The 26,041-nt window shown below is 50.3% G+C and overlaps 9 protein-coding genes across 9 annotated transcripts; 7 read left to right on the top strand and 2 right to left on the bottom strand.

The window, feature by feature from the left end:
• Positions 1 to 402: 402 nt before the first annotated feature.
• On the top strand, positions 403 to 1,873 carry ALTATR162_LOCUS6779 (uncharacterized protein; the record flags this gene model as incomplete). Its single annotated transcript, XM_043314401.1, has 3 exons — positions 403 to 1,321; positions 1,369 to 1,772; positions 1,826 to 1,873. The coding sequence occupies 3 exons, from the start codon at positions 403 to 405 to the stop codon at positions 1,871 to 1,873; spliced, it is 1,371 nt and encodes a 456-aa protein (XP_043170336.1).
• Positions 1,874 to 6,086: 4,213 nt separating this feature from the next.
• ALTATR162_LOCUS6778 (uncharacterized protein) lies at positions 6,087 to 7,117 on the top strand (the record flags this gene model as incomplete). The annotated part of the gene is made up of 4 exons (XM_043314400.1): positions 6,087 to 6,236; positions 6,412 to 6,660; positions 6,709 to 7,014; positions 7,064 to 7,117. 4 exons carry the CDS (start codon positions 6,087 to 6,089, stop codon positions 7,115 to 7,117), a joined length of 759 nt encoding a protein of 252 aa, XP_043170335.1.
• Positions 7,118 to 8,352: 1,235 nt separating this feature from the next.
• Positions 8,353 to 9,114, top strand: ALTATR162_LOCUS6777 (uncharacterized protein; the record flags this gene model as incomplete). Its single annotated transcript, XM_043314399.1, has 1 exon — positions 8,353 to 9,114. The coding sequence occupies one exon, from the start codon at positions 8,353 to 8,355 to the stop codon at positions 9,112 to 9,114; it is 762 nt and encodes a 253-aa protein (XP_043170334.1).
• A 339-nt stretch (positions 9,115 to 9,453) lies between these two features.
• On the top strand, positions 9,454 to 10,394 carry ALTATR162_LOCUS6776 (uncharacterized protein; the record flags this gene model as incomplete). Its single annotated transcript, XM_043314398.1, has 2 exons — positions 9,454 to 9,510; positions 9,594 to 10,394. The coding sequence occupies 2 exons, from the start codon at positions 9,454 to 9,456 to the stop codon at positions 10,392 to 10,394; spliced, it is 858 nt and encodes a 285-aa protein (XP_043170333.1).
• A 3,418-nt stretch (positions 10,395 to 13,812) lies between these two features.
• ALTATR162_LOCUS6775 (uncharacterized protein) lies at positions 13,813 to 15,054 on the top strand (the record flags this gene model as incomplete). The annotated part of the gene is made up of 1 exon (XM_043314397.1): positions 13,813 to 15,054. One exon carries the CDS (start codon positions 13,813 to 13,815, stop codon positions 15,052 to 15,054), a length of 1,242 nt encoding a protein of 413 aa, XP_043170332.1.
• A 1,878-nt stretch (positions 15,055 to 16,932) lies between these two features.
• Positions 16,933 to 18,795, bottom strand: ALTATR162_LOCUS6774 (uncharacterized protein; the record flags this gene model as incomplete). Its single annotated transcript, XM_043314396.1, has 2 exons — positions 16,933 to 18,536; positions 18,645 to 18,795. The coding sequence occupies 2 exons, from the start codon at positions 18,793 to 18,795 to the stop codon at positions 16,933 to 16,935; spliced, it is 1,755 nt and encodes a 584-aa protein (XP_043170331.1).
• Positions 18,796 to 19,789: 994 nt separating this feature from the next.
• ALTATR162_LOCUS6773 (uncharacterized protein) lies at positions 19,790 to 21,179 on the top strand (the record flags this gene model as incomplete). The annotated part of the gene is made up of 2 exons (XM_043314395.1): positions 19,790 to 20,157; positions 20,237 to 21,179. The coding sequence occupies 2 exons, from the start codon at positions 19,790 to 19,792 to the stop codon at positions 21,177 to 21,179; spliced, it is 1,311 nt and encodes a 436-aa protein (XP_043170330.1).
• Positions 21,180 to 22,527: 1,348 nt separating this feature from the next.
• Positions 22,528 to 23,325, bottom strand: ALTATR162_LOCUS6772 (uncharacterized protein; the record flags this gene model as incomplete). The annotated part of the gene is made up of 1 exon (XM_043314394.1): positions 22,528 to 23,325. The coding sequence occupies one exon, from the start codon at positions 23,323 to 23,325 to the stop codon at positions 22,528 to 22,530; it is 798 nt and encodes a 265-aa protein (XP_043170329.1).
• A 2,256-nt stretch (positions 23,326 to 25,581) lies between these two features.
• Positions 25,582 to 25,911, top strand: ALTATR162_LOCUS6771 (uncharacterized protein; the record flags this gene model as incomplete). The annotated part of the gene is made up of 3 exons (XM_043314393.1): positions 25,582 to 25,633; positions 25,688 to 25,843; positions 25,898 to 25,911. The coding sequence occupies 3 exons, from the start codon at positions 25,582 to 25,584 to the stop codon at positions 25,909 to 25,911; spliced, it is 222 nt and encodes a 73-aa protein (XP_043170328.1).
• Between the last annotated feature and the right edge of the window lie 130 nt (positions 25,912 to 26,041).

Here is a 26,041-nt window from a genome sequence, read left to right as displayed (position 1 = left end):
CAGCACAAACAACACTCCTCTCACGCTCGCTCTTGTTTGTATCTTTGTACTACCTTCGCTACGACCCTGCAATCCAAAATCGACTCAGTCGCCTTCACGCTTCACCGGTCATTCTTTCGTGCCTCCACTCGGAGTTCTATCTCCATTTCACTCTTTAGGTACTGCTAGTATACTTCTCCGCCACTTCCTTGTGCACCTTGCAGCGCAACAAAGGCCAACAAAAGCGAAAGAAGCACCGTGATACTCGATCGTTTGTCAAGAGCTTCGAGGAAATACTTGTTTGTACAGAGATAACAGGTCAGTCGCTCTACCGTGTCGCACTCCTCACTGCCGCTCTGACTGATAATGGGAGAAGTATTTAGCGACTTCATACAAAAGTGTTGCGCAAAGCTTTAGCCTATCATGAGGATTCAGTACATCATTACCGCCACTGCGCTTGCTGCGGTCACTGCAGCTAAGCCTCATCACTTGCACCGTCGCGCTCATACCCACGGTTCACTTAAGCGTGGCACCATCTTCGCACCTGCGGCAGTTGAGACTGAGATCGTGTACTGGCTCGATGATCACGCGATCTCAGAAGAAGAGGTAAGCCAAGGTATCGCCAATGGCACCTTAATGTGGGACAACGATGGTGTCCTATCGACATCGACTAGTAGTCCTGTCGCATTGCCTACTCCGCCTCCAGTTTCCAAGCATCAGATACAAGTCGCCGAGCTAACACCAAGGCCTACTCCCGAGAAGCCTGTAGAAGTGCCTAAGCCTGTCGCGCCTGAGACACCAGCGAGCGACCCTTTACTGAGTCCCTCCCAGAATGCGCAGCCCGTACAGCAATCAGGCACTTCTTCACGGCCCTGGGCAGATATGATCGATAAGGACGGTCATTGTGCAGAGTGCGACAGGAAATTCCCGAACGGCAAGATACCTTGCACTGAATTTCCGTACGGCTACGGCGCCTTACCTACCACTCAAGAAGGGCTGGGAGGTTGGTCAGGTATTCAAGATCCTCAATACGTCGGAGCAGACGGCTTTGATGACATTACGACCGTCGTCAAAGGGTCGTGTTCAGACGGCACTTGCTGCACAACTGGTAGCTTCTGTTCCTATGGCTGCCCCAATCCCTATCTCAAGGCTTCGTTTCCCTCGATCCAAGGCAGAACAGGTCAGAGCGTTGGAGGTTTGTACTGCAACAAAGACGGGTTCCTAGAGATGGCCGACGGCAAGATTGCGGATACGCTTTGCGTACAGGGCTCAAAGCACATGGGCGTGAAGGTACAGAACAAGCTGTCAAAATCTGTCTCTTTCTGCCGCACAGACTATCCGGGTATGCAGTTTGTTGACAGAATCGATGCAATCGCTTACACGCAGTAGGCACTGAGTCCATGACTTTCCCGGTCACCGTTGGCCCTGGTGAAACTGGCTTCCTAGCTAACCCCGACCAACAAAAGTACTTCTTCTGGCAAGGCAAGAAGACATCAGCCCAGTACTACGTCAACAAGCAAGGCATACCAGAAAATGAGGCTTGTACTTGGGGTACAGAGATGGGAGGCAAGGGCAACTGGGCACCAGCAGTTTTCGGAACATCCTTCGACGATGGTCCAATGCAGGAAGGTTTCTCCAGTATAAAGCAGAACGAACTGTGCAAGAAAGAGCGACTCGGATACGATATCACTTTTCTTGGTGATGGCGTCATCTCTCCTTGCAGATACAAGAGCGCTACAAACCAGTGGTGTGAAGGTGACACCTGCTGGGAAGACCCGGATCGCGGCTGCACTGTATGTTACCCTACTACATCGTCACAAAGCAAGATACCTGCTAATACGAACAGGCTGCTATCAAGCGGGGTGACCTCTTGGTTGTACTATCGGACGGCTAGCACACACGCCCTTTGCTCAGCGTCAGACCTACGTACCCCGCTGTCCTATATTTCGTTTGCTGTGTTGCTACTCGATCTTCAGCACTCTCGGACCTGTTCCTAATATTTTCTGCTTCCACATCAGTCTATCCCAGCAGGCTCATGTATTCCTGGTCCGTACTTTCACAATGGCGAAGGCCGGGCGGACTGCGGCAGCGATCTCGACGGAGCTTTTGGAGGAGGTTTCGGATTTCTTGAACCAACTAACAACTACCTTTCTTCGCATGTGTAGATGGTTTTCTCTTCTACCAGTAATGTTATGGAGATCTTTACGAGTGTTGTTCTATGAAATGATTGGTGGTGGATGGTCTTTTCCGTTTCAAGCCCTTGAATGGTCTCCCCTTAGTTCAGTCACTATGGTTCGTGAATGGTAATCGTACGATACGATATTTTCCAGTGCGATTGTAAGAACAACAACATGAATGGCACATGAGCGAACATATACGTTGCATAGAGACTGAGTCTCGATTCATAATGCTATCAAGCGCCACAATGAGGTCATCTATCCGCCCGATGCCGGGGTATCGTACCAATACATCAATTGAAACAAAAAATCGAACGCAAATGACTGCATTCCTCGTATGTCAGACTGTCCCCTCTTACCATGCTAAAACACGTTCATATCCTCCCATTTTTATGGAAAGATAGTTCGCCCATTCGTCGCGTCCTCTGCGACACTCAAAACATACAAAACGAAGATGGAAGAGGATGCAGCGTATAGAGGAGATGAAGCTGGTCATTCGCTGTGCCAGTGGACGGTGGGTTATCCAGGCGGCGCTGCCGGAGGGAGGACTGAATACCTGTTGTCCATATCGCTCCTTGGAGAATACAGACTGAGTATGATGCTGGTGTATATTTGGTAGTCCATATCTGTAATCTTAGCGCAACTGCGCTTCGCGTTCGTGGAAAGTAAGACGATCGTAGGGTAACCACTTCAACTTGGATCCGGATTGAAGGTGAGAAAGTCCGTTGGATCGTTCATGTTGAGCGCAAGACTCGTATCGAAACTGAGAAAAGGGTCACGTTCAGCGGTCGTCGCCGTATCTTCAAGAGGTTCACCGGTGTGGCCGCCATGTGTCAGACAACCAACGCATGCGCAGCCATCTCCACATTGACACGTACCAGAGGCGTCTGAACAGCTTGGCAACGTCATCTCATTCCAGAAATAAGATGATGGCGACAGAGTCACTGTATCCTCATCTTTGGTGTCGCTGGGGCTACTGGCTGCAGGGGAGTCTATGGTATCACCAGGTTTCCGCAGTGTGTCGCTTGGCCCTGGCATGGATGGCGTGTTGTAACTAAGGCTGTTCGAATTCGAAAACTGGGCCTGCGGCTGGCTTGGCAAAGGAGTTGGTTGTTGTGGCCAATTCCCGGGCAGCGCCATTGGTACCTGCACCATGTTTGGCATATCCATGCTCTGTTGAAAGCTCATTTGGGTCGGTGTGGGCGTTGCTAAGCCTTGTTGCATTGAGTTGAAGGTCATACCGGCTTCCGCTCCGTACCCGGGTTGATGAGGATATGTCGGCATATCGTAAAGAGGTGGAGCCATGCCTCCGAACCCGCCGTTGTATTGGAAATGGGCCATGATCCTGACATACTCCATCATAGTAGCATTGTTCGGGTGGGCGGCGCATCCAAAGCAGCTACATGATTCTCCACAATGACAATTGTGTTCAGGGACGTGTTGCCCGATTTGAGGACTGGCAACAGACGGAGACATGGAGTCGTTCGTGACTGGGCTCATAGATATAGAGTTCTGCCGATGATAGGCTGCTGCCGCATGATTGTAGATAGGTGTGCCAAGACCGAAGGGGTTCGATGCAGCTGACGGCATTTGAGGATGGAAGTTCTGGTACTGTGGGATCACCGCTTGGGCTGGAAACTGGAATTGATGCCCTACATGTTGATAACCATGTGACTGTCCGTTGATGGGTGCATCTTCTTGTTTGCGTGATGAGCAACAAGACTTCTTTTGTATTGGCAACTCTACAACTGGCTTTGGTTTGCTGCCACAGCACCCTCCTTCTTGAACCGGTGACAGAACCGGCTTTGGCTTGCAGCAACTCGACAAGGGTTCGTTTTGCGCAGGGAGTAAACGTGGTGTTGAGCTCGCACTTGACGGAAGTGATGCGCCGTTGCTATTGCTTGTTTCGGAGGGTGTGTACGTGATTGATGATGACTCGGTCTTGGCGTCAAAGCCAGCTTGGATGGCCTTCTCAAGGTTGTATGGTGTGGGTACTGCAGATTTACGCCTACTTTTTGTAATTCGGCTGTTTCCTGCAACGGTAGCCGTGGGCGGAGCTCGTTCCGAGGGACAAGCACATTCTGATGTTTTGGGAATCGTGTAATTGATGACGACACGCTCGCAACTGCAAGACCCAGTCGGATGTGGACAGCTACTCAACGGCCGACCAGGCTTCCGCACCTCAACCAACACTCGATCTCTGTGATCGCATTTCGACGAGCGATGACCGCGGATGCACGGACCGCTATCCAATGTCAGTCAAAGTACATGGCGAATGGACACCCTGGACCGTGCGATGCAAGTCGCAGTCGCTAAAGAATTTTCCGGATAGATGCATTGTGCGCGTAACAAATCGCAAAGACGAGATAGTAGGATAAGATAGCATGAGGGGTGAGACAAACAAACGGGAGAACCTACCAGGCGACCTTCTTGCGCTCTCCGTTGACTTCGGCCCACATGATGCGGGGCTATTATGAGGTCGAAATAACTTGCTCAATCCAGGGCATGTAACCACCAGGTGCGCCGTGTATCGGGGACGAAGTAAGACTGTTGATGAGAAAGAGCTGATGTCCAAGCTTACTGTACACCGCGCACGTGAAAGTAATGCAGAGGGGTGCAGTGGCGTGCGGCGCGGAAAATGGAGTGGCAATATTCTAGGCTAGATGTATGATCCTCGCCGCATGGGAAAGTGGCCAACAGGCTCGATTGTGATCCAACGTGGGTGTCCAAAGAAGAAGGTAAACTCGGTACCCGGCCAGTCCTTAGTGACCTCTGAAGGGTCCAGCTCCGGGCGGCTGGAGCGTTGATAACCCTGAGAGTTGGCGCCGGCTTCCCGCAGTATCGGTGATAATACTGTATCAGCACAGGCGTTGATTGATGCAGTAGCGACCTTGAGCTCGGAACGGATGAAGGGTGGATCGTATGCCCGGGGGAACGTCGGACATGCACACAGTTAAAGCACCAGGGACTTCAGTCGAGAGCCAGCGGAATCAGAGCGCTGGTTTCACTGAATTATCTCCCAGGATGCGGTCTGGAGAAATGATGACCTGACAGGGCTCAGCGGTTGGTGGGACGCACAAGTCCACTTCAACTCCGCGAGAAAACACAGCTGTCACACCTCCCCGCCAGACGGATGGATGACTCGGGGCTTAAGGCGTCAAGGCGTGGGATCTGCTGGTCGGCGCTCAAAGGTTTGTCGTGAACTGAATGGGTGCGACGTTTGGCGGAGGGTTGGATTAGGCTTAGTGTCTTAGCGTTGAGCAAGTTTCTTACTAAGCGGGTTTAGTCGCTTCAAACCGGCACAAGTAGAAAGGCGGTATTCGAGAATTGGATATCGATGATTATCTCCTCAGTGAAGTAGATAAGTGGAGGTAGTGTCGTGATATAAAGAGTATGCGAGGTGTGAATAAAGCGAACGTGACCTACGAAGAGCTGCACCTGCACCTGCGTATTTTGTGGTCAGAGGAACCGTCGAAACGATGCTGCGGCCGCCGGGTATATCATTGGGGCGTGGGGAATCTTGCGCCGGCTGGACCCTTACTTGGGCCTCGCTTCGGGCATGTGAGTACCGCGATAATTCCAATCAGTGTGAGCGCGATTGGTTTTCCGAGTATCTTTGAATTGCCTTGTTCTGCAGCCACCTGAGGCACTTCCACGCCATAGGGCTGGTGCAACGCTCGCTGCCACAGCCAACGAACGAGCCGTAGACCCTGTTAATATTACAGAACATCGTATTTGGTATGCACTCTGACTTCGTTGATGACTATGGTCCGCTGTTTCGAAGATAGAGTTTATCTGGAACGCGACTTAGACAGGCATAGCGGTGGCTGGTTGAACGGGCACGTGCCATCTGTGGTGGCTCCGCTCTTCGAAACACCCAAAATACAATCCTCGCCAAGACTATCACTTCGTCACAACTTGCCATTCACCATGTCTTCAGAGGCCGATGAAGAGAGCTTAGACCTGTTCCAAGAACCTACTGATTTCTATGAACCAGAAAAGCAGGCAACGTTCGCGTCTCATCAGCTGCTTTCCCGCAAAGAGCTCACTGTTCGATTGGTCGGTCACAACCCTTTGTGGGTAAGTTATGCACTTGGTCACCGACATGCCGAAGCAGAATACGGAACTTCCAAATTTTGTCAATATTAGTTTCCGACCTTCTGGAAGTTTTCCAGAAGGTCGGTAGAAGCGACTCGGCACTTCTCTGACTTCTGACGGTCTTGCACTATCCCAGCACGTTCACTGACGTACTCAGGGCCACTTTCTATGGAACGCAGGGCGAACCATATCCGATTACCTAGAGGAGCATGCAGATAAACTTGTAAAGGATCGAACAGTACTTGAACTTGGCGCTGGAGCGGGACTTCCAAGCCTTGTCTGTGCTCTCAACGGTGCCACTCAAACGGTTGTCACGGACTATCCCGACGCTGAGCTGGTCGAAAATCTACGGTACAACGTCGACCATTGTGAACTACTGTCTAAACCACCAAGGATAGTGGCGGAGGTTTGTGACTGTACTCAGCATTGGCGGTCGTCACTAACGTGCGCACAGGGATATCTCTGGGGAGCGCCTACCGAAGACTTGATGAAGTATCTGCCAGATGATTCGGGCTTCGATGTACTGATTTTGGCTGACCTTCTGTTCAATCACTCGGAGCATGCCAAACTCATCAAGACTGTGCAGCTGACCCTTAAGAAATTACCGACATCCCGAGCATACGTCTTCTTTACACCATATCGCCCATGGTTGTACAAAAAAGACTTGGCATTCTTCGATCTGGCTAAAGATGCGGGTTTTACCGTCACTAAGACTTTCGAAAAGGTTATGGAGAAGGTCATGTTCGAGGAAGATCCAGGGGTGAGGCTTTCGACATGATGTGTTTCGAGGCGTCGCTGACCAGATGTAGGATGAGCTTCTTCGCCGGACCGTTTTCGGATATGAGCTGAGCTGGGAGGCTTGAGACCTAGTTCTCATAGCAACAGTAACAGCGAGCAAGTTGATAAGTCGCTCGCATAGCGGAGTACACGTTATAGTGTTCAGTCATCTCAGAAAGCATCATTGCAGCAGACTGTCAGCGAAGACGTTGAGACTTATCGTGATCTGAGGCGACAGCAAATTCCAGAGGCGATGCACTGTATTCACATATCCACTCTCGCTTATGCATCGAGCTAGTCACAGAAGTCGGCGTTCAAGCAATCTGGTTGACCCTCAGTTGACCTCGCTGGTTTGATGCGATTCTGTACAACATTGTTAAACTCGATATCGTGAACACACAGCCTACTGGCGGATACATCGATTTCTTCGACACTGAGATGTTGCAATTAAGTGACAATGATGCTGAGCAAATAGTCGCCATGTATCAGCAACACAAACAACGCGTCGGGAGGCAGCAAACGCTCCGTAAGTAGCGCGCTTCCGGCGGACCATCAAGAGTATTGGTCGCGCTGGCGTGGAGCAAGCCAAGGATTTTTCCATGCGAGCGCAGCTGCTTTCCCTGCTTACAAAGATGCATGATAATCATGTGTACGAGATTGGCTATGTCAAGTTGGGGTATCCCGCGGGATGTGCGGGGGACGTCGGTCATTCTTACTACCTCTTGCCTAGGTATCATGTCATATCTTCCGGGGACATTATCTATTTATGAGATATTGTGTACGTACCTCATTACAGTATTCGTCTTCTACCATACACTGTACGATCTATACATGGAGCTTGGTTTTACAACGCGTATTGTACTCACTTTTGTCACGGATAGCTTTGCATTCCATCGAATATGCTGATGTATCAACACAATGTCCCAAACATTGTCATGCTTCGTTTAACATGGCCTCAAACAGATTACTTCTAACGTAGATCATCATTAGCATTCCAATCATCGCGATCTGAATCACAAATTGCGAAGCAGATCGTTGTCAGTACTCCAGCCTCATCTTAATTCTCATGCAGCCCCAGATAGATAATCTCATGGAAATGTCCACGCTTGCGTCGCGGTTGGCATCCTTAAGCCTCGGCGGTCATGTTGGATGGCAGTGTCATATCGATCTAGCATCATCGGAGTCTTCCAGTTGTTCTTCTCCAACTTCTGAAGCATCTAACTTTGATTACACATTAGATGACAGGGCAAATAATGAAGCTGATTCGATAGACAGAGTCGAAGTAGACGTCCCGCTCCCACGTTCCGTACTTGTTGAACGAATGGTAAGTGCTCTACCTGTAACTGGCGAACGTCCTCTCCTAGAACACCTCTTTTGGAATCCGGTTACGCTTGCTGATCTCGACGCTCTTGTCCCTGCACTCATCGAGAGCCCCGTGATCATGGATCAGCTAGTCGTGAATATCGGCTACTTCAACGCATACGGGCTCATTCCGTGGCCTGACCTTGAGCACATGCTCATACATCTCCTTGCTGTTGGCGACGATCGAAATCACCTGTACGAAACAGCAAAGGCCCGTATCGAGCTTGAACGCAAGCGCCGCCAGCACGTAGAGCATGTTGACCGCCAAAAGCGGGTCAAGAGTTTCGGGAAGACTGATACTATAATTCGTAGTGTCCAGCATTGTGAGACGATTGGCGACTTTTCTCGTTCGCGGCTGCATAACGGCCCAGGGCTAACGGATCGGAAGCATCCCAAGGTCCGGCTGCCGCAAAACGACACGCGGCGAGTGAGCCCAACGCACAACCTACTGGTTCCGGAGACAAACACGAGGGTCGAGCATGTCTATATGTGGGCGGAAAACAAGTGCAGTTCTGACTCGCTGATCAGCAAAATGCAGAGGCATGAGATTGTTGTGAAGCTTCAGCCTAAAGAACCTGCGCCTTCAGCTCAGATTCCTACCCGTACTCTTGCAACAAAGGAGACGAGCGATGCCATCCACATATCTACACCAAAAGATAGGAATGTCAGATATGGAAGTCATTTTTGGACTAATAGGGATTGCAGCTTCGATGAAATATAAGATGCCGTCCATAGTTGGGGTACTCGGGGTGCTATGCTTTGTTTGACGAAATGTATGATTACATATAGCAGAAACATGCACCCAGCCTGCGTCTCTGAAAGCTCACGTTGCATATCTTGCATGTTACTAAACACATGATAGAACTTGGGATGATGAGCGATCTGCAAAATATTGTGAGGCCAATCAATATGCGGGGACTAGCGCAGTCGATAGAGCTTATCCATTGCCGAGGTTCCTTCACATTTCACGACTCTTCCAATGCCGACCATGACGACGCCATACAGACCACCATGATACCCTCATAGCAATGCTTGACAACTTCGTCAATCTTCACACATCATGACCTCCTCGACGAAGCCACCGAAAGCTATCCTGTTCGATATCGGGGGCGTAGTCGTACGTACCTTCTCAACATCGTCCACACTATCCATCATCATCACACGCGACGAGACCAAGATAGCTAACATTCCTCGCTACAGGTTATAAGCCCCTTCCAAGCGATTCTTGATTATGAGATTGAGAACAAGATTCCTAACGGCTACATAAATTTCGCGATCCAGAAAGGGCCACACGATACAGGCGCATGGCAACTCATCGAACGCGGCGAAGTCGAACTTAACGACGACTGGTTCGCATCCTTCAAGCAACAGCTCATGCGACCAGAAGTATGGTCACAATTTCTCCAAAAGCTTGCGCAACAGGAGAGCGTCGGTGGTGGGCAGGCTATTGAGGGCGGGAAGCCACAAGTACCAGAAATCGATGCAAAGAAGCTGTTCTGGCGCATGATGAAGATTAGTAGGGCGCCTGATCCGTACATGTATCCTGCGCTGCGAAAGCTAGGCCAGAGCGGGAAGTTCGTTTTGGGCGCATTCAGCAACAATGTTACGTTCCCCACGGGCATCCTCGACGACGAAGGGAAGCTCTTCACCAAGGAGCTCGTCTTCCCCCCTGCTCCAAGCCCCTACGCGAACGATTCCCCGGACATCACTAAATGCTTCGACATCTTCCTCGGTTCGGCAGCGGTTGGCGTCAGAAAGCCTGATCCAGAGGCGTATAAGCTGGCGGTACGGGAGATGGACAAGATTGCGAGGCAGAAGGGAATGGGACAAGTCACGGAAGGTGATACGCTCTTTTTGGACGATATAGGCATAAATTTGAAGTTCGCGAAGAAGACCGGGCTAAGGACCATCAAGGTGAACTTGGGCAAGACGAAGGATGCTGTAAAAGAGTTGGAAGAAGCGGTCGGCATGCCGTTGCTGGACGACAAAGCTAAGCTATAGAGGTTGACTTGCATATAATCGTGATCACCGACGCACCGACATGTGTCTCCGTCTTCCTACTCCCTTGCGAAACCCCCAAAACATATCATCTCCGCCATACGTTTTCTGGCTACATCAAATGAATCCTGCGTGCTCACCTTCTAAGTCCGCTATTCTCTTATGCGCCTTATCCTCTACCAATCTAACCACAGCCATCAGTGCACTTTGACGATCGGTTCCCTCCTGAGGCGGAACAAGGAACTTCTCTACGCTAGGCTCTTTCGAAAAGTCCCAGCCAACGACGCTTGTGCGGAACTTCTCAACACCTTCCCCTCTACTTTCGTACCTACCCATAAGAACTACGGGTTCTACTACTGGGCGGTACGTAGAGATGACAAGCTCTGTTACAGGGTCAGTATGAGATTAAGGTTTGGTGAGAAGGTGTACCGTCCTGGTCAGATAGTTGAAGGTAACGTCATCGCGATTGTGGAAAGGGCTGACGGCAACGCTGGTTACTGGCATATGGGGGCGAGTTTCATTAGCTGATTCATGCGCCATGAAAGCCATGATGATGATGATGATGATGATCTGTAGTGCTTCGGTTGGGGAGCTATCCAACGGGGTTATATGTCGACCGAATCGCTTGCTCTTCAAAACCGCAAGCATCACCCGGATGATCTGGTTATAGCAAAGTCACACATGTTGTTATTACTGATCAGTCTAGCAATTATAAAAGTAATCTTCATGTGTACAAATACATGAGGCTCTCTTGTCGGTACAAGACACACTCGATGCATCTACCTACCTCTACTTCTCACTCTAGCTAAGACCGGCCATCCTGTACTAGCAGAAGACATCAATACATTCACCTTCCTCAACACCCTCGTAATCGCCCTCTTCCCCGCCTCACTTCTGCCACTGTTCATCCGGGCCGTCGCTTCAACGAACAAGACGATGTCGAATACCGTGCCATGCTCGTGGCCGATATCAGGAATGACAGCGTGAATATGCGTCCTCTCCTAAGATGCAAGTAGCAAGTTCGCGTAGTGGAGTGTTGTTGAAGCTGTTAGAGAGAGTGGAGTGGTTTAATGAGGCACAGTTCCAGGATATCGATGGGAAACTTCGAGAGATGGAAGAGAAGAAGAGAGAGGAGGAAAAAGATGCGAATCAAGGAGCGACGATAAATGAGGAAGCTAAGCAGCCAAAACTGAAGACCATGATGATGGAGAGTTTTAGTGGATCCACCGAGGAAGAAGCGATGTGGAGCTCAGATGACGACAGCGACGCGAAAGAGGTGGGTGAGTCGCCTTTGACTTTGCGATACAGAGAGAGAGGAACTCAGTTTCTTCCGATCAAATCCGTTATGGAGATATCGGCATTTTTGAGAACATTGGGACTAGTCCATATTCAAAGAACATTCATCCTCTCTCACTCCTGCTAACGCTTCCGCTCCCAATAGAATTGCTACTATCTTTCGCCGCTCTACGCGCATGATAATCATCATTCAACATCATGCGTCCAATTTCCGTTTCCACAACTTCCAGCAACCGTTCCAATGCTTCTTTCCTGCTCCTACCCATTTCAGGACCCACTTCCAAGCTTCTTATTCCGCCCTGGCCGATGCTGTAGAGCGAGGCGCAGAAATTGAGAGAGGGATCAATGGCTTTCTGTTTAGAAGCGTTTGTGTCTTTGGGTAGTGGATGGCGTCCGAGGATACAGGAAGGTGATTTGAGGGGTGACAGAATCCATGATTGCGTTAGTGGAAGTCAGTGAGTGAGCAAGAAGGATGAAGATATGGTTGGTATGCTACTTACTCTCAATCAGATCGATAAGATGTCGAATCTCTGTCTCGTCTTCACCTCGGAGATTTGGAAGCGGCTCGCGAAATCGACCTAGGCGCTCAGGCATATTCGCTGCCAGAGAATCCATCTATGGAATCTATCACCAGGATATACTGTGACAGAGCAGTCAAGGAGTTCCTATATGCCGGAAAACCGGTGAAGGATCTGTGTCATCTGCCGCAATCTGTGTTGTACGAGAGTATGTTTGTTTGGTCGTACAGTGAGGCGGGAAAGGCAAGGAAATGGGATCATTCGAGGGAACTAACTTTGTGCAACGACTGGAAGCAATCCAATGCCAATGAATCTGTTCGCTTTGCGACACGAAGATGTGTGAGAGAGCTTCCGGAAATGACTCCCGGGTGTTAAGCTGTAGGACTTCATCACAAGTGCGATCAGCGCAAGACTATGAGAGTACTGATTAGAATCACTGCAAAAGAAGAAAATGTACCACTATCGTGCAACGTCATTATTCAAGCACAGCTTCTCGGTTGTTGTAACTCCACGGTTACGATCCCTTTCCCTTATTTGAGCATCAGGTCGGTCCACTTGTTCTACCATGGGCCTTTTTCTTAATCATATTCACTACCAATCCCCTCCGCAGTCGTTGCTGCTCATGCAGCTTGCTCCTCCTTTTCTTGTCTGATTATTGCTGCCTTATGCCCCCTTTCCCAGTAATCCATCGTATTTTTCTGACTCTTCTCAGCCGCCAAACCCTCCAGCTCATGCAATAGTCCCCGCAATGCCTCCTCTCTCGTCTTCCCCTCATGCAGTCCAAGATTCATGGATTTCGAATCATCTGTGTTCGAACAAGCAACGAGTGTGGCCAGATAATCATCGGGATCGAAATAACTCCGGCACACCAAGATGGGTGCGTTGTATTCGACACCAAAGATATTGTTGGCGAGCATGTTCGCGTAGCTAAGAGTGCGGCGGTCAGTTTCGGTGACGTGTTCGGCTCTGTTTGTGGAATTTACGCTCATCTTGGACGAAGATCTTGATGAGTCGGACAGTGGGGTACAGAGTAGGTTCATTATGAAGTGGGAAAGACCTAATGTCTTGTTTGCCATAGCAGCAACCACTGACGCAAAGAATAGTCTACAAAATTCTAGCCACGATGGAAGCCCTGAGGAAACCGAAAGAACGGAGAAGGTTTTAATTCACGCTGCAGCGTCATATAATATCAAGAGGGCCCATGCTTAGAAGCAAGGTCAGAACAAGGCTTGTCGCTCTGCCATAACATATTGGAGTTGTACAGGTACCCAACACGGAGTATGCCTCGTCCTTGCAGCATATGAGGCATGCGCATGCGCAAACGCCCAATCTCTGTCTTCGGCCACTTATAAGCGATCCATATGGCTTTAAATCGTAGTACCTGTGTTTGCAGAGCGAACGAATTCAAATAGGCTGGCCTGATTGGCGGTGAACGTGAAGGTCAAGATTACGAATGTGGGGTCGAGGCCAGCGTGAGCCATGGTTCAGAGATACTAGAATCATACTGTGCTTGCTACAATCAGCGTCTTTTGTCCAGAAGCTTTCATTCAAAACCATCCCGCTTTACTTACACACTTATCACACCCACCTGGATACCCTGTTGAATCATGTCCGACCGTCGCAGAAACAACTTTATGGATGAATCGACAAATTCCGAGTTATCAATATCAGATTCACTCAAGAGTCTGATCCTTAGCACCGTGAACGCAACAAGGGACTTGTTCGTTTTCACCGATGAGGAACTACACAAAACATCTCCGGAGGTCATCTTACGACGCATGCTTTCCACAAGATCAGCTATATCAACAAGTTCATCTCTCGCTGAAGCAAACCAACGTGCACGCGATGATGCGACTCAGCAGAACTTCACCAACATCGGCCAAGGTCAGTGTGGTACAGTGTTCGGACTGAAAGGCACTACTATGGTCATCAAACTGCCTAATCCTTCGAACAAGGAGGATGAACTCTTTGTCGACTTCCAAATGCATAAGGTGGTGTGGGAGGCATTCTCCGCTTTCGCGTCCATCCACGAAGACATCCATGTACCTCGTGTGGGCGTGTGGGTTGGCCCCAAGAGTACACATTTCTGGGATACAAAAGCCGCTCTTTTCCCTCAGAATGTGAGGACACCTAACTACGGTCTCGTATCCGAACGCATTTATCCCCTCCCCCTTCCAGTGCGCGAAGCCATCGTGGATGCACTTTGTCCAGAAGCAATCAAGGACACTAAGAGCGAATTCCTCAATCGAATCGAGAACAAGAATTGCCTAGTTCGATTATATCTTGGCAGACGTAACGATTCGCGCAAGATGGAGGCAAGAAACGTTCGGCTTCGCAATTTCCCCCTCCACGTTGATGAGATGGAGCGCCTCGGTCTCGACACGAGCTCCTTTGCTATGACCATAGCAAAAGCTCTAGCTTTCCTTCACTGGAAGGCTGGTGTAGATGGCAACGACGTAGAATTTGTTCTGGGAAGTACTCCTCAAATCACTGGAAAACCGACCAAAGAAGATTTGTTGATCGCCAACAAGGATACAGCAGGGGAGATGTTCTCTACCGACTTCGAGCACCGGACAATATCTATATGGCTCTTGGACTTCAACCAGTGCAAGCTCTTCGATCATGATTCAGCTGGCGTGAAGAAACTAGTTGAGGGATTCTGGTTCAACGATCCCTACTACCCCCGTCCTAACGCCACCGACAAAAATGACAAGAAACTATGGAGATTGTTTGCAGAGCACTACATAAAAGTCAGTCAGGAGCTCACTAACACCCCGGGACCAGCAATGTTCATCAATAGTGTGATTGCGAAGGGCAAAGAACGCTCAGGTGGTAGCATGTTTGGATGAAGTAGGTTGAGTTCAGTTAGCAGTCAGTGGCATCAGTGACGGCCGTTCTGGGTATAAGATGTAATGGAAGGAGTTGTCAACGTGGGTTCTCTCTCACTCTGATTAGCGCGTAACGCTAATTTAGAACCCTGACTTCTCAATTAGCAGATACTTATTCATTCCATCTATTAAGGATCACGACACCTACTTCTCCCCTCTTCCTTTCCCCATATCCCCAGACGAACAGAGTGCGAGGAAGAATATCGCCATTCAACTCCTTAGTCGCCATGCTGCTGCTTACTTCCTCTTACAAATTACTTGTGGGCTGTTCTGTCTTTAACACCTAATCCTTTGCAGCAGATTTCCTCGTTGACAGTATTCCCGGGAATTCTCGTTCCTCTGCACCATCTGTCATCCTTGAATCGTTTCTTCCTCAGGACCGTATTCATCAAGTCTTTTGTCCGCAACATTCTCTAAATGCGTTAAGAGCGTATCTAAAGCGTCGATTCGTTTGCCATGTAACCCAGTGCCCATAAGTACTCGCCTCTTAACCACGTCAGATTCTATCATGCTCAACTCCACTACGGCAGCGTGATAACAGAGAACTTCATCACCATCGTCCCACCAACGAGCAATGTAGAGTTTGCCATTGGGGAACAGGGAATCGATAAGCTTGGCTATGACATAGAACGTCTGAAACTCGGGGTTCGTAACGGGCATGTGTGCTGATTTCGACTTCGTGGTTCCGAGCCGGCTTTCTTAGAAATGATCACGGTGTGAGTTCAATGAGGTGTGCACGCGATTGCACGAGGTTATATGTGGAAAAGTGTAAGTTTGCTCGTTTGATCTGTCATGAGACATGCTGTCGCTTGACCTACTCGCAACCAGTCTCACGACAGCAGCGCAACTATGTTGGGATATGATATACCACTCAACCTACACACATCACTTTCACCACGTATTTCTGCACCACGGAGAATGATCATCGAGATATGAGCAACATGTCCCAACCTATTTACCCACACGCAGTGACCCTTACTGATGAAGCAACTTTCAGCTACCCGAAAAGACCATTTCCCTTTTCCTTCCATTGATTTACTAACACAGAGCAGAACTCGCATCGTCCATCTTAGCAAACCACTCGCATGAGGTTGTCATCAAACACTACCAACCCTGCAGTGTCATCGAACCCTACCGCTGCGCAGTAATAGGATTCGACGACGACACCAAAGCACCCGAGAAGGCGCGAATGTTTTCCCAGACTGAGCCGCGTAAAGACTGGACTGGTCAAGAGGCGATGATGAGGATGGTGGACAGGTTGGAGACGAGGGCTGCGCAGACGCGTGCTGGGGTTCAAGGGAAATTGGGAGATTGGATGTTACCAAGGGAGGCCAAAGCTAAGATTGATACGAAGGCGGACAAGAAAGTTAGATTTAAGAGATAAGTTTGCGTGCTCTCGGTATAGGCCAGATTAGGGACTCCTGTAGGTGGACAGGGTCTAGAATTAGAAATCAAGAGCGCCAAGGCAGTGTACATGCATCTGGCCATGCGCATCTAGGGAGGTGCGGAACACGTCGGGAAATGAGTGTTGGTGGCGCATCGTATCGATACATGTACCGAACTCAGGGCCAATGCTTGGCTAAAAATGATTCGTCAATCACTCTACGGCATGCGTGACTGGTCTTCAAGGTCACCCACGCGACCGACTCTCAAGATTGGCATCGCACATGTGGAAATGAGAAATCGTGGGTAAGAATATCTTCATTCGTCAGAAGACTGTACCGAGCAAGCAACTCCATCCTATGCAATACGAAAACGCCATACCCACGCCGTGCTATGCAACACCGGATGTACATATCAACATACCAACATGCCTTCGTATCCATTACATTCAACGTGTTATGTACCCCAGTCATCCCATTCGCCATTTTTCCGTGACCGTTCCCGACTCGTGCTCTTCTTCCCTTTCGGTGCGGGATCTAAGAAGCCATCTGGTATATCATTCCAGTTATGCGTTCCTTTTGGTGGTGCAGTCACGGTCTGTGCTTTTTGCGATTTCCGCTGGTCTACCGCTTGCTCGTCGCTAGACGCTTCGTAATCGTCATCTTCGTCCTCGGATATGTAGTTGTATTGGTCAAACTTCCTCCTATCGATTGTTTGGAGTTGTACATCGCCATCGGCATACATGCCGCGTTCCCTTCCTAGTATTTGGTCGGCTTTATTCGGACTTCTTCGTCCGTCGAGTGGGCCTTTTGCGATGCCGTTGGAGGTGGTGAGGTATTGGGTTTGCTCGCCGCGACCAAGGGGTGCCTGCCATTCCGGACGTCTTGTAGCTCGTGGTGGAGGCTGGCTGTATTGGCCGGGCATCCATCCATTCGGAGCGCGGGTGGGGCCCCGAAACTCTGCTTCAGTAGGAGTATCAACACCCCAACCAGCAGCACGCTCACGCTGCTTCTGTATTTGTTCTTCTCTTTCTCTTTCACGTTTTATCCGCTCCCGTGCTGCCAGCCACTTCGGGCTCGGTTCCCAGGACCATCCGTCTCCCGTTGTGGTTACAAGCGGCACGAACCACTTCAACGGCGAAGGCCCGAAAACATGTGCGATATTGCGTTTCCAGCCCAAATCGAATGCATTGGGTAGCTGTTCGTTGTCGCGCTCGTCGAGATAGCTGTCGTAGCGGTCCTGGTTCTGCTGGCGTTCTCGGTACTCGTAGGATTGGTAGTGCGGGTGCGAGTAGCCATTTGCATGGCCCGGTACAGGAGAGCGTGACGTAGACCGCGAAGGCGGCTCGCCCTCCTCTGGCCTAGTCACTCCCGGAAGAGCGTTCGCGTGAATCTCACGCAACTGGTCGCCAACACTTAAGCGCCCGTTTGCTTGCGCGTCGACGTAGTTTCGGTCGTTAAGCTGGTGCTTCATTGTATTCCGAAGTGGTGAGAGGTAGCGCGTCTTCTCTAGGCTTTCTATTGTAGTCTGACCCCTGACCGTAAGCCACAGATGCCACGCAGTAAAGCCTGTTATGACAATACCGATGATACCGGATAGTACGGCTAGTAGAACATAGTTGACGGGCATGAACGACTCAGTGTATTGACCATCGCTGAGTATCTCGCTCCATACCCAAGTAGCGGATGTCGCAAAACATGTCCAGCAGAAAAAGGAGAGATATAGCAGGAAGAGCACAAAGGCCTTGTAGTTGCGGAGACCAACGCAAGTCGCAAGCCATGGGCAGTGGTGATCCATTTTCAGTACGCATCGCTTGCACGTAGAGCAGTGGTGGGAGCGATCGGGCTTCTTGGACTGGCATTTGTTGCAGAAGCGCAGTTCTCCCGTGGATGCCTTGACTGTGAAGGACGTGTACTGCATCTCTCCCCCTTCTTGTGACGGCAGGTGACTGTAGCCATTTTTGATATTAAGCGGCGATCCGGGGTCGGTGAAGACGGCGGTGGTATAGCTCCAGTTGAGCATGAGATAGAGGAAGACGCCGAGCGCGGATGAGAACTTTCCTGTCCAACGTGTTAGTAATCGCGTTTCTCATGCTGATATAACGTGGTCTCATTGAACGTGGGATAAATTTGGATTGTAGGGCATATATATATAGAAAGGAGACGCACCCGTCCAGACATTCTTCGAAGGCACGAAGCCGATGCCTGCCTGAACCCATACGGCCCACGACGTCAGGCCATAGACGAAGACCAGCGGGAAGTATGTGACGGCGGTGCAGCAGTACCGCTCGACCTTTCTGGCCCAGCTGCGGCGGCGCATGGTTCTCGAGGGGGATGTCGGGGATGAGGGCGAGCCCAACGTGGCCATAACTATGGGCGCAGCGAGTGGACGGGCATGTGGTGCGGTCGAGTAGCGAATAGATGTTTCTGCCTTGCGTCCCCCGTGTATGGCGCGGATCGAGGATGGGCGGGCTGGAGAAGGGAGGATGCGGAGGACAAGAAGCCGGTGCACGACTAGTTTCAGGGTGCAGCGGCGCACAGCATGTCACAAACTAGCAAGTAAAGCGCGGGAAACAGTGTAATAGGATAGGTGAGGCTATAGAAACAAAGTTGCACAATAGCCACCGCCCGTCGTCGCTATGTTGTGGATGCGCAATTCGTTCGCGGCAGTGTCGTTGTCGTAGTCGTCGTCGAATGAGGCGCATGATGGGTAGCGTGTCCCTGAGGTGCACCTGGCCCGGCTTACCTATGATCGACCCGTGGAAACCACGCCGTGCACGTGACCCGGAGGCCGTTGTTGGGGAACCATAATTTTGGATACATATTTAAGACACAAAGCGACTAGCACTAGTGGTAGAGTGAGCGGTAAGCTGATGTCAACGGATGGCAGCTTCAATGTGCTCTGGATGTTGGTGGCCAGTTTCAGCTGACAAGTCGCACAATCAGCCTGCAACCGCTGCGCCCACCTGAGCAGCTTTGTCCACTTGGCCAGTGGTAAAATGATGACAATCCCGGTTGCATGCGCGATAATCTAGGGTAGCCTGATACAGTGGTTACAAGACGCAATGTCGGTGCCACACCCCGGTATGCACCCGTATTGCTCCCGCCGCGACCTGCGACATTTAGAGATAGCCGTCGCCCAGCCAGATCTACTTTGGTCCTGCCAGCCATTGTCCTAACCTGCTTAACGCCTACCGAGCGCGCCATCGTCGTACTTGTTTATTGCGATAGCGTCCCCCCACCTACTCGACTTCGCGGACATGTCTGACAACATTCCTCTAACAACAACTTTTGGCCCATTTCCTTAGCCCGGCATGCTTGCATCCAGGAAGCGGCCCACGCCGCTGCTGCTGCTCTTCGTTCTCGTCCTTATCGGAGTATGGTACCACAGCAGGGACTCTGACCGCGTATATCTGAAATGGATGTCGTCCATGGAGTCGCAACCTGCAAAACTACCCTCAAACAGAACATTAGGCTTCGGCGCCGTCGTTGTCGTCTCCAAGGAAGGCTCCTCGCGCCGCCAGCCGCTCATCCAGGCTGCCAATGTAACTGACATCGATCTCACCATCCCGCCACAGCCAGAATGGACCGAAGGCGACATTCAGCGCTTCATCAATGGACAAGAGAAGGCGCAGAAAGGGTCCATACTAGCGTGGTTAGGCCACCACAACGCGCTCAAGTGGTAAGTCATCTATCGTTGCCCGGCACCCGTCTTGGCATGCATCCGTCGTTATAGAGCTGCTGCTAATTCGCTTATCAAGGTTTCTGGATTCCGGCCTCGAGACCGCTCTCATTCTCGAGGACGACGTCGACTGGGACATCCGTTTGCGTAGCGTTCAGGTTCCACTTGCGGCAGCCGCTGCCCGACAGCTCCTTCCTCCGCCACGCTCCCAGCATGCCCATGTCAACGCCGACAGCAACCACACACAGTACTGGGGCGACCAAGATGCCTGGGACTTGCTCTATCTCGGCCACTGCGGTGACTACTTCGATGTCGTTACCGCCGACGGACCCAAGACCGACCGCCAATCCTTTAACCTGACCGCTATGCCACACATCAAATACCAGGACCCTACCCTTCCCGCATGGTACAACCTACATCCATTCACACAGGCATTGTTCCGTCTGCTGGGCATGCCTGAGGGATCGCGTGTCATACACCGCTCCAAATTCCCTCTCTGCTCCTTTGGCTACGCCGTCACCCGCCGCACCGCCGAACGTCTTCTCAACGACCTCGCTCCACCGAAGCTGAGGAAGTCGGGACCTCGTGCATTCGATGTTGCACTTCTTCACGCATGCAACAAGGGAGAAGGCACAAAATCTCCTACGCCAGAGTGGCAGAACAAAACCCCCTCAAATCGAAGCAAATATCCGAGTCCTGGACTCCGCTGTTGGACACTGAACTCCGAGCTTTTCCACCACATGCCAGGTAACAGCCTGATTGATGCGGTCGGCGCGAAAACTGGCGAAGAACATGGCATACCACCTGTAGATCTCGCAGCTCAAGCCCAGGTCGTATCTCGAAACGAGACCACAAACATCGACTGCGGATTCTGGAGCGGCGCCTTTGCATTCGACGAGAACGATACCGACCGGCTCCATTACCTACAAGAAAAAGTTGGAAGGCAAGGCATATGTCTCAAAGAACGCAAACAGCAAGATGACAGCACACACGCGCCTCAAACAGCTGTAGATTCTATATGAGAGCACCTCGACACCACTACTACAACATGACAACTTCCATGTACATATTAGATTTCACGCCGAGCAACATCTTAGTGAAATACCCGGCTTTTGCACACCACGGGGTTTACGGGCGTTTTGTAGGAGTACGAAATAGGATTTCATGGGTGAAATGGGGGCCCAGTTCAAGGGCGCACATCGATTTTATTTGACAACTTTTTTGGGATGATATACCATAACGGCGATTTCAGCGATCATGGCGTATGTATGCGAGGGCATGGTTTGGAGACCACCTTTTTTCCCACTTTATGACAGATTCAGCATAGCTTTCAGCGTTCTTATGAAGCCAATCTACGTTGCCATTTTTCATGCTTCTTCTTCTTCTTCTTCTAGAATAATTTTACATAAGATGCACGACTTGATTTCTCAAGCTACAACACACAGACCAGCACATGAAGTCTTGGTCTCTCGGTACGCGGCAACATGAGTATACGATCGTAATGCCATACTTCTCCACTTTCAATCCTACCTGTTGGGTGGGTGGGGCTGTAGTCAACACCGCGCAATCACCGACGTCACGGCGAAACTTCAAGGCGAACGGTACTCATCAACACCAAACGCTCGATTGAGAAGGAGCTTAAGACACCAAATACAGTAAACCATGCCGTCGTCGAGAAAATCACGCAACTCAAAATCTCGGCTCTAAGAAAAAAGAAATCCATCTTCCCCATACATTTCTCGCGTTCCTGACGATCCGCACATTTCGGTTTCAAAAGCCGCTCAAGCAAGCACAATCCCAGCACCGAGGATCCCCCATGTCGATCTTGACTTGCAACTACCCTGCACCTTGGTGGATGAGATGAAACAAGCTTTTTGGTTTTCGTTTCGGGCCGATGCTACGTTCTCGGGTCAAGGAGGAGGAGAGGGGAAATGACAGGAGGGTGTGTTCACGCGTTGACGCTTTCGGGTGACTGGACATGGGGAGTAGAGTTGTGGAATTAAGCTGGGTGGTTGCGTACGTTCAACCACGACAGTGCATGATTGTTTGTGCGTGTGCAAATGCGGGAGTGATGTAATGGTATGGGTAAATTCTTCCAGTCCTTCTGGCGCCATGGAACACAAGATAAGATCCTATCGCAGTCCTGTTCACTTCTTCCACTGGTCCATTTAGTTTGCCATGGGATGTTGTCCTTTCCTTCAAGCTATTGCACTTCATCCTTCAAAAGTCCAGCTTGCTTCTCCTCCAGCGTTCGCGAATAATTTTCGCTGTATCGTCTGGATCCAGTCCAGATTTTTCCTGGAGTACTTCTCTAAGCTCATACTTCCCAGCGAGCACTAAGAGAAAAGACGCCAAAGCGACTTGGTTGTGTCATGACAACTGCTGCTCTTTGTCGAGATTGTCGGTAGGGAAGCCGATGAGCTTCTTTGTTATGAGCTTCCGCAAGTTTAGTATAGGCTCTGCACTGAGACGGGTACACTCTTCCAGGTACATGTCTAAGGCGGCCATGAAAGGAGTGTTGATTGTCCAATGAACACGTTCGAAGCTGACTATACGCGAATAGTCGATGGTTCGGTCTATACAAGAGTCGTAAGGACTGAGGCCAGCTTGAAGGAGGACATCAATCATTGTTCGGTCTGCATGTCGCATGGCTTGATCAAAGAATTTGGTTCCACGTCGAGCTATACAACCCCGCGAAGCTGCCAACTTCGCAAGGAGTGGTTGCACCAAGTCTATCAGTCCATCGCTGACTGCATCCCGGAGAAATACTCCACTGACACCGTTGTAATCCGGGTTCATGGGCAATATGGTAGCACCACGTTCATTTAGGATCTCAATTAGATCCTCACGACGATTGCGAACGGCAAACTGTAGAGAGGTCAGTATGTGTGCTACGACTGGACCAAGATCATGTTTCCGAAGGCCGGACGAATCTGGGAACACCAGCTTTTTGTCGATGTCTACTCCACTTTCGATGACCGTGTCTAGCAGAGCTAGGTTTTCATGTATCACTGCAGCACGTAGTAGATCTGATCCAAAGGAATGCCATTTCGGGTCGAATTGGCCAGCAATAAGCAAGGTCTGAAGGAGAAGCAGCTCGTCCTTGTCTTTCGTGCTCGTCGCGATATCTTCTAGTTCGCTCCCCGGTATCGTATATCTAACAAACATTTTGAGAACAGGATGGTTCGCACGGATGAAATCGTCTCTCGTGAAGGGCTGGTAGGACCGGAGTAGGAATTGCCTGTCCGTAGCGGAGAGGATATAGTCGTTGTTCCTTTCAAAGACAAAATGGCATATGCAATCGTAGAGTGGCCCCGAGGAGAAAGATCCTACCGTACTATATTGGACAGAAGCAAGTTTCCTTATCTCAGCTATAGCAAAATTTGTGGGTCGGGGATTGGAAATTGTCATTGCAGAGGAAGTAATGGTTGACGGCAAAGCATTATGCAATGGTAGAAGCAGAGAGTAACGTTCAAGTGCCAGGGGGCTTTTGACGTAGGCGTCGCTCGGTTCCAGATTTGGCTTGCGAGCTCCCACGTGGTGCTCTTTTGATTCACTTGGTCGTAGCTATTCGTCATCAAATACTGGCAATGGTGAAGATACTTCGATGCCTTCCGGGGTTCGAGGACGAGGAGGCGGATGCAGTTCTGATTAATATTGTCAGTGAGTCATCATCACTACTGGAACGTCCAACTTGCGCGACATGCAACGAATGAAATTTGTCTCACGTACCCTCGCTTTTCGCTTCTCTAGCCTCGATTGCGAGATCGTGACACCACGGACGGTCACGCTGGTCGGGCGCTTACGTTCGTCCAGGCGGCCAAGGATGAACTCCCACTCCCCTTTTCGCACATTCTTAGACACGCACCATCTCTTCAACGATCTTTCGTATTGAGTTTTTCTTTCTATCAGTTGGTAAAACACTTCTGAGTGTCGTATATCCCTTACGTTCCTGTGAAGCCTTGCTTAGCCATAGCACGTATGACTTCTGACAGCGGCTTATTCTGCTCGACGTATAATTTGAGGATGTCGTCTTTGCGCATCGCCCATTCGGACTCATCTTCTTCCGATCTCTTGGGCATCTTTGAATGTATCGTTGTGGAGGGTAAGATTGTGGGACTGCCCTCGGCACTGAACACAGCCGGGTGCCGCAAGGCAACAGAAGCTCACAACTTGAGCAGATTCACCGGAAATCCCCGGGGTACCGGGGGATAACAATATCGCATTTTGGAGAAAAGCTGACGTAGATTCAGACGACGTTGGGTCTGATGTCGAAAGGAAGAAGGCAGGGGCGTGTTCTCGAAGTGGGAAGGTGGGTGGTTGCTTCCAAAACCATCGGCTCAATTCATTGGCCGTTTCCACAATCATCGACCCAACTGTAAACTTGGAGACGGGCGCCATCATAGCGCCTTTTGAAAATTGCAGCTCAGACTTCTACGCTGCAGCTCAAAGGTCTACACTGCCCCTGACCCGCCACCACATGTCACTGATTACACAACCATGCTCCATTACTTCTACACACTCCGGCTTTGTGTGCATGCTGCGCCACCAAAGTAGAACCTGCATAATGAAGGTTTCGGCGGCAACCTATCAGCTCATCCCACATATGACCGCGGCGATGCATGAACCTAAGCTATGGCTAGTGTAGTCCACAGCACCATTCCCGCTTGCCATTTAGACGGGCTCTGTGTGAGCATGCCGTTGCGAATGCGAAAGCAACCTCTGAGGGTGGGCCAGGGCTGGGCTGGGGAAGCTTTCTCTTCATCAAACAAACCGGCTATACACGCGGCGTGACACCAGATTACAAGGCTGCGTCTACACCACAGCCCAGCCCACCAATGAAATTGGTAATCAGAGCGTCTCTTGACATCATTGATTGGCTGCTGCTGCCATAATCCTCCCTGCTGTCAAAGCTCGTTCCGGATACTGGAAACGGACATAAGCTTGTGGCACACCGATTGGAGCAGACCTTCGACCATATTGCGAAACCTCCGGTTTCCGATATGACCAGGGCGGGGCTAGCGATACCCTGTCTCCTTTCGCTCTCTGCCTCTGGTCAACTATCTGCATGAGTATTCTGGTGTTGCCAGAGTACATACCCATATATTCGCCGCTCACTGCTATCAATGTTCGCACTCACACGGACACTACAAAACAACTTGCTTACTAACCCGACTCACCGGCTCAATTCCTGTCTCCCAACCAGACAACGTGACCGAATTGCGAGGCCAGTAGACGCTCTAGTTCCGGCCAGCCTTCTACAAGCACCAAGATTGTCACAATACTTATCGCCCACTTCATACCTCAATCCGCCTTCATCCTAAAAGCATTCCGTAAATCCAAGCATAGAACAAGATAAACATGGCACTCGATACACAAAGTATCATAGCTATCATCGCCCTCCTAGTTACATGCCCATCGACGATGTGGCTCCTATACAAACTCTGCATAAAATGCCAACCTCGACACAGCCATGGTACGTGCCGGTCTCTTCACATAGTACTGGTCCGGAGACCTAAGATCGTGGCAGAAACGAACACTCTCCTCCCAACGCATACATCGTATCCAAGCATGTCGACGTCAAGACAGAACATTCTCCATCACCACCAGCGTTGTCATACTTGGTCTTTACATACGACTGTCATGTTGGAAGACCTGGCGACTGCATTTCATCATGACTCAAGAGGTAGGATATCATATTCTCGTAGGAATGTAGATGAAGTTAACTGATCGTGTATAGCTGCAAGACCATAGTCCGGCACGGAGTGTTTGCATCAAAAGTTCATCTTTGCACGCTTCGTTGTCTAGATGCGCGGCTGAAATTACGATCAATCTTGATGTGTTAAGACGGTTGTCGCGCGTAGTTGTGCTCCGCATTCACTAC

This window comes from Alternaria atra (assembly GCF_907166805.1).
Source record: "Alternaria atra isolate CS162 genome assembly, contig: 25, whole genome shotgun sequence".
NCBI lineage: Eukaryota > Fungi > Ascomycota > Dothideomycetes > Pleosporales > Pleosporaceae > Alternaria > Alternaria atra.
This window is presented reverse-complemented; position numbering and strand designations above follow the sequence as displayed.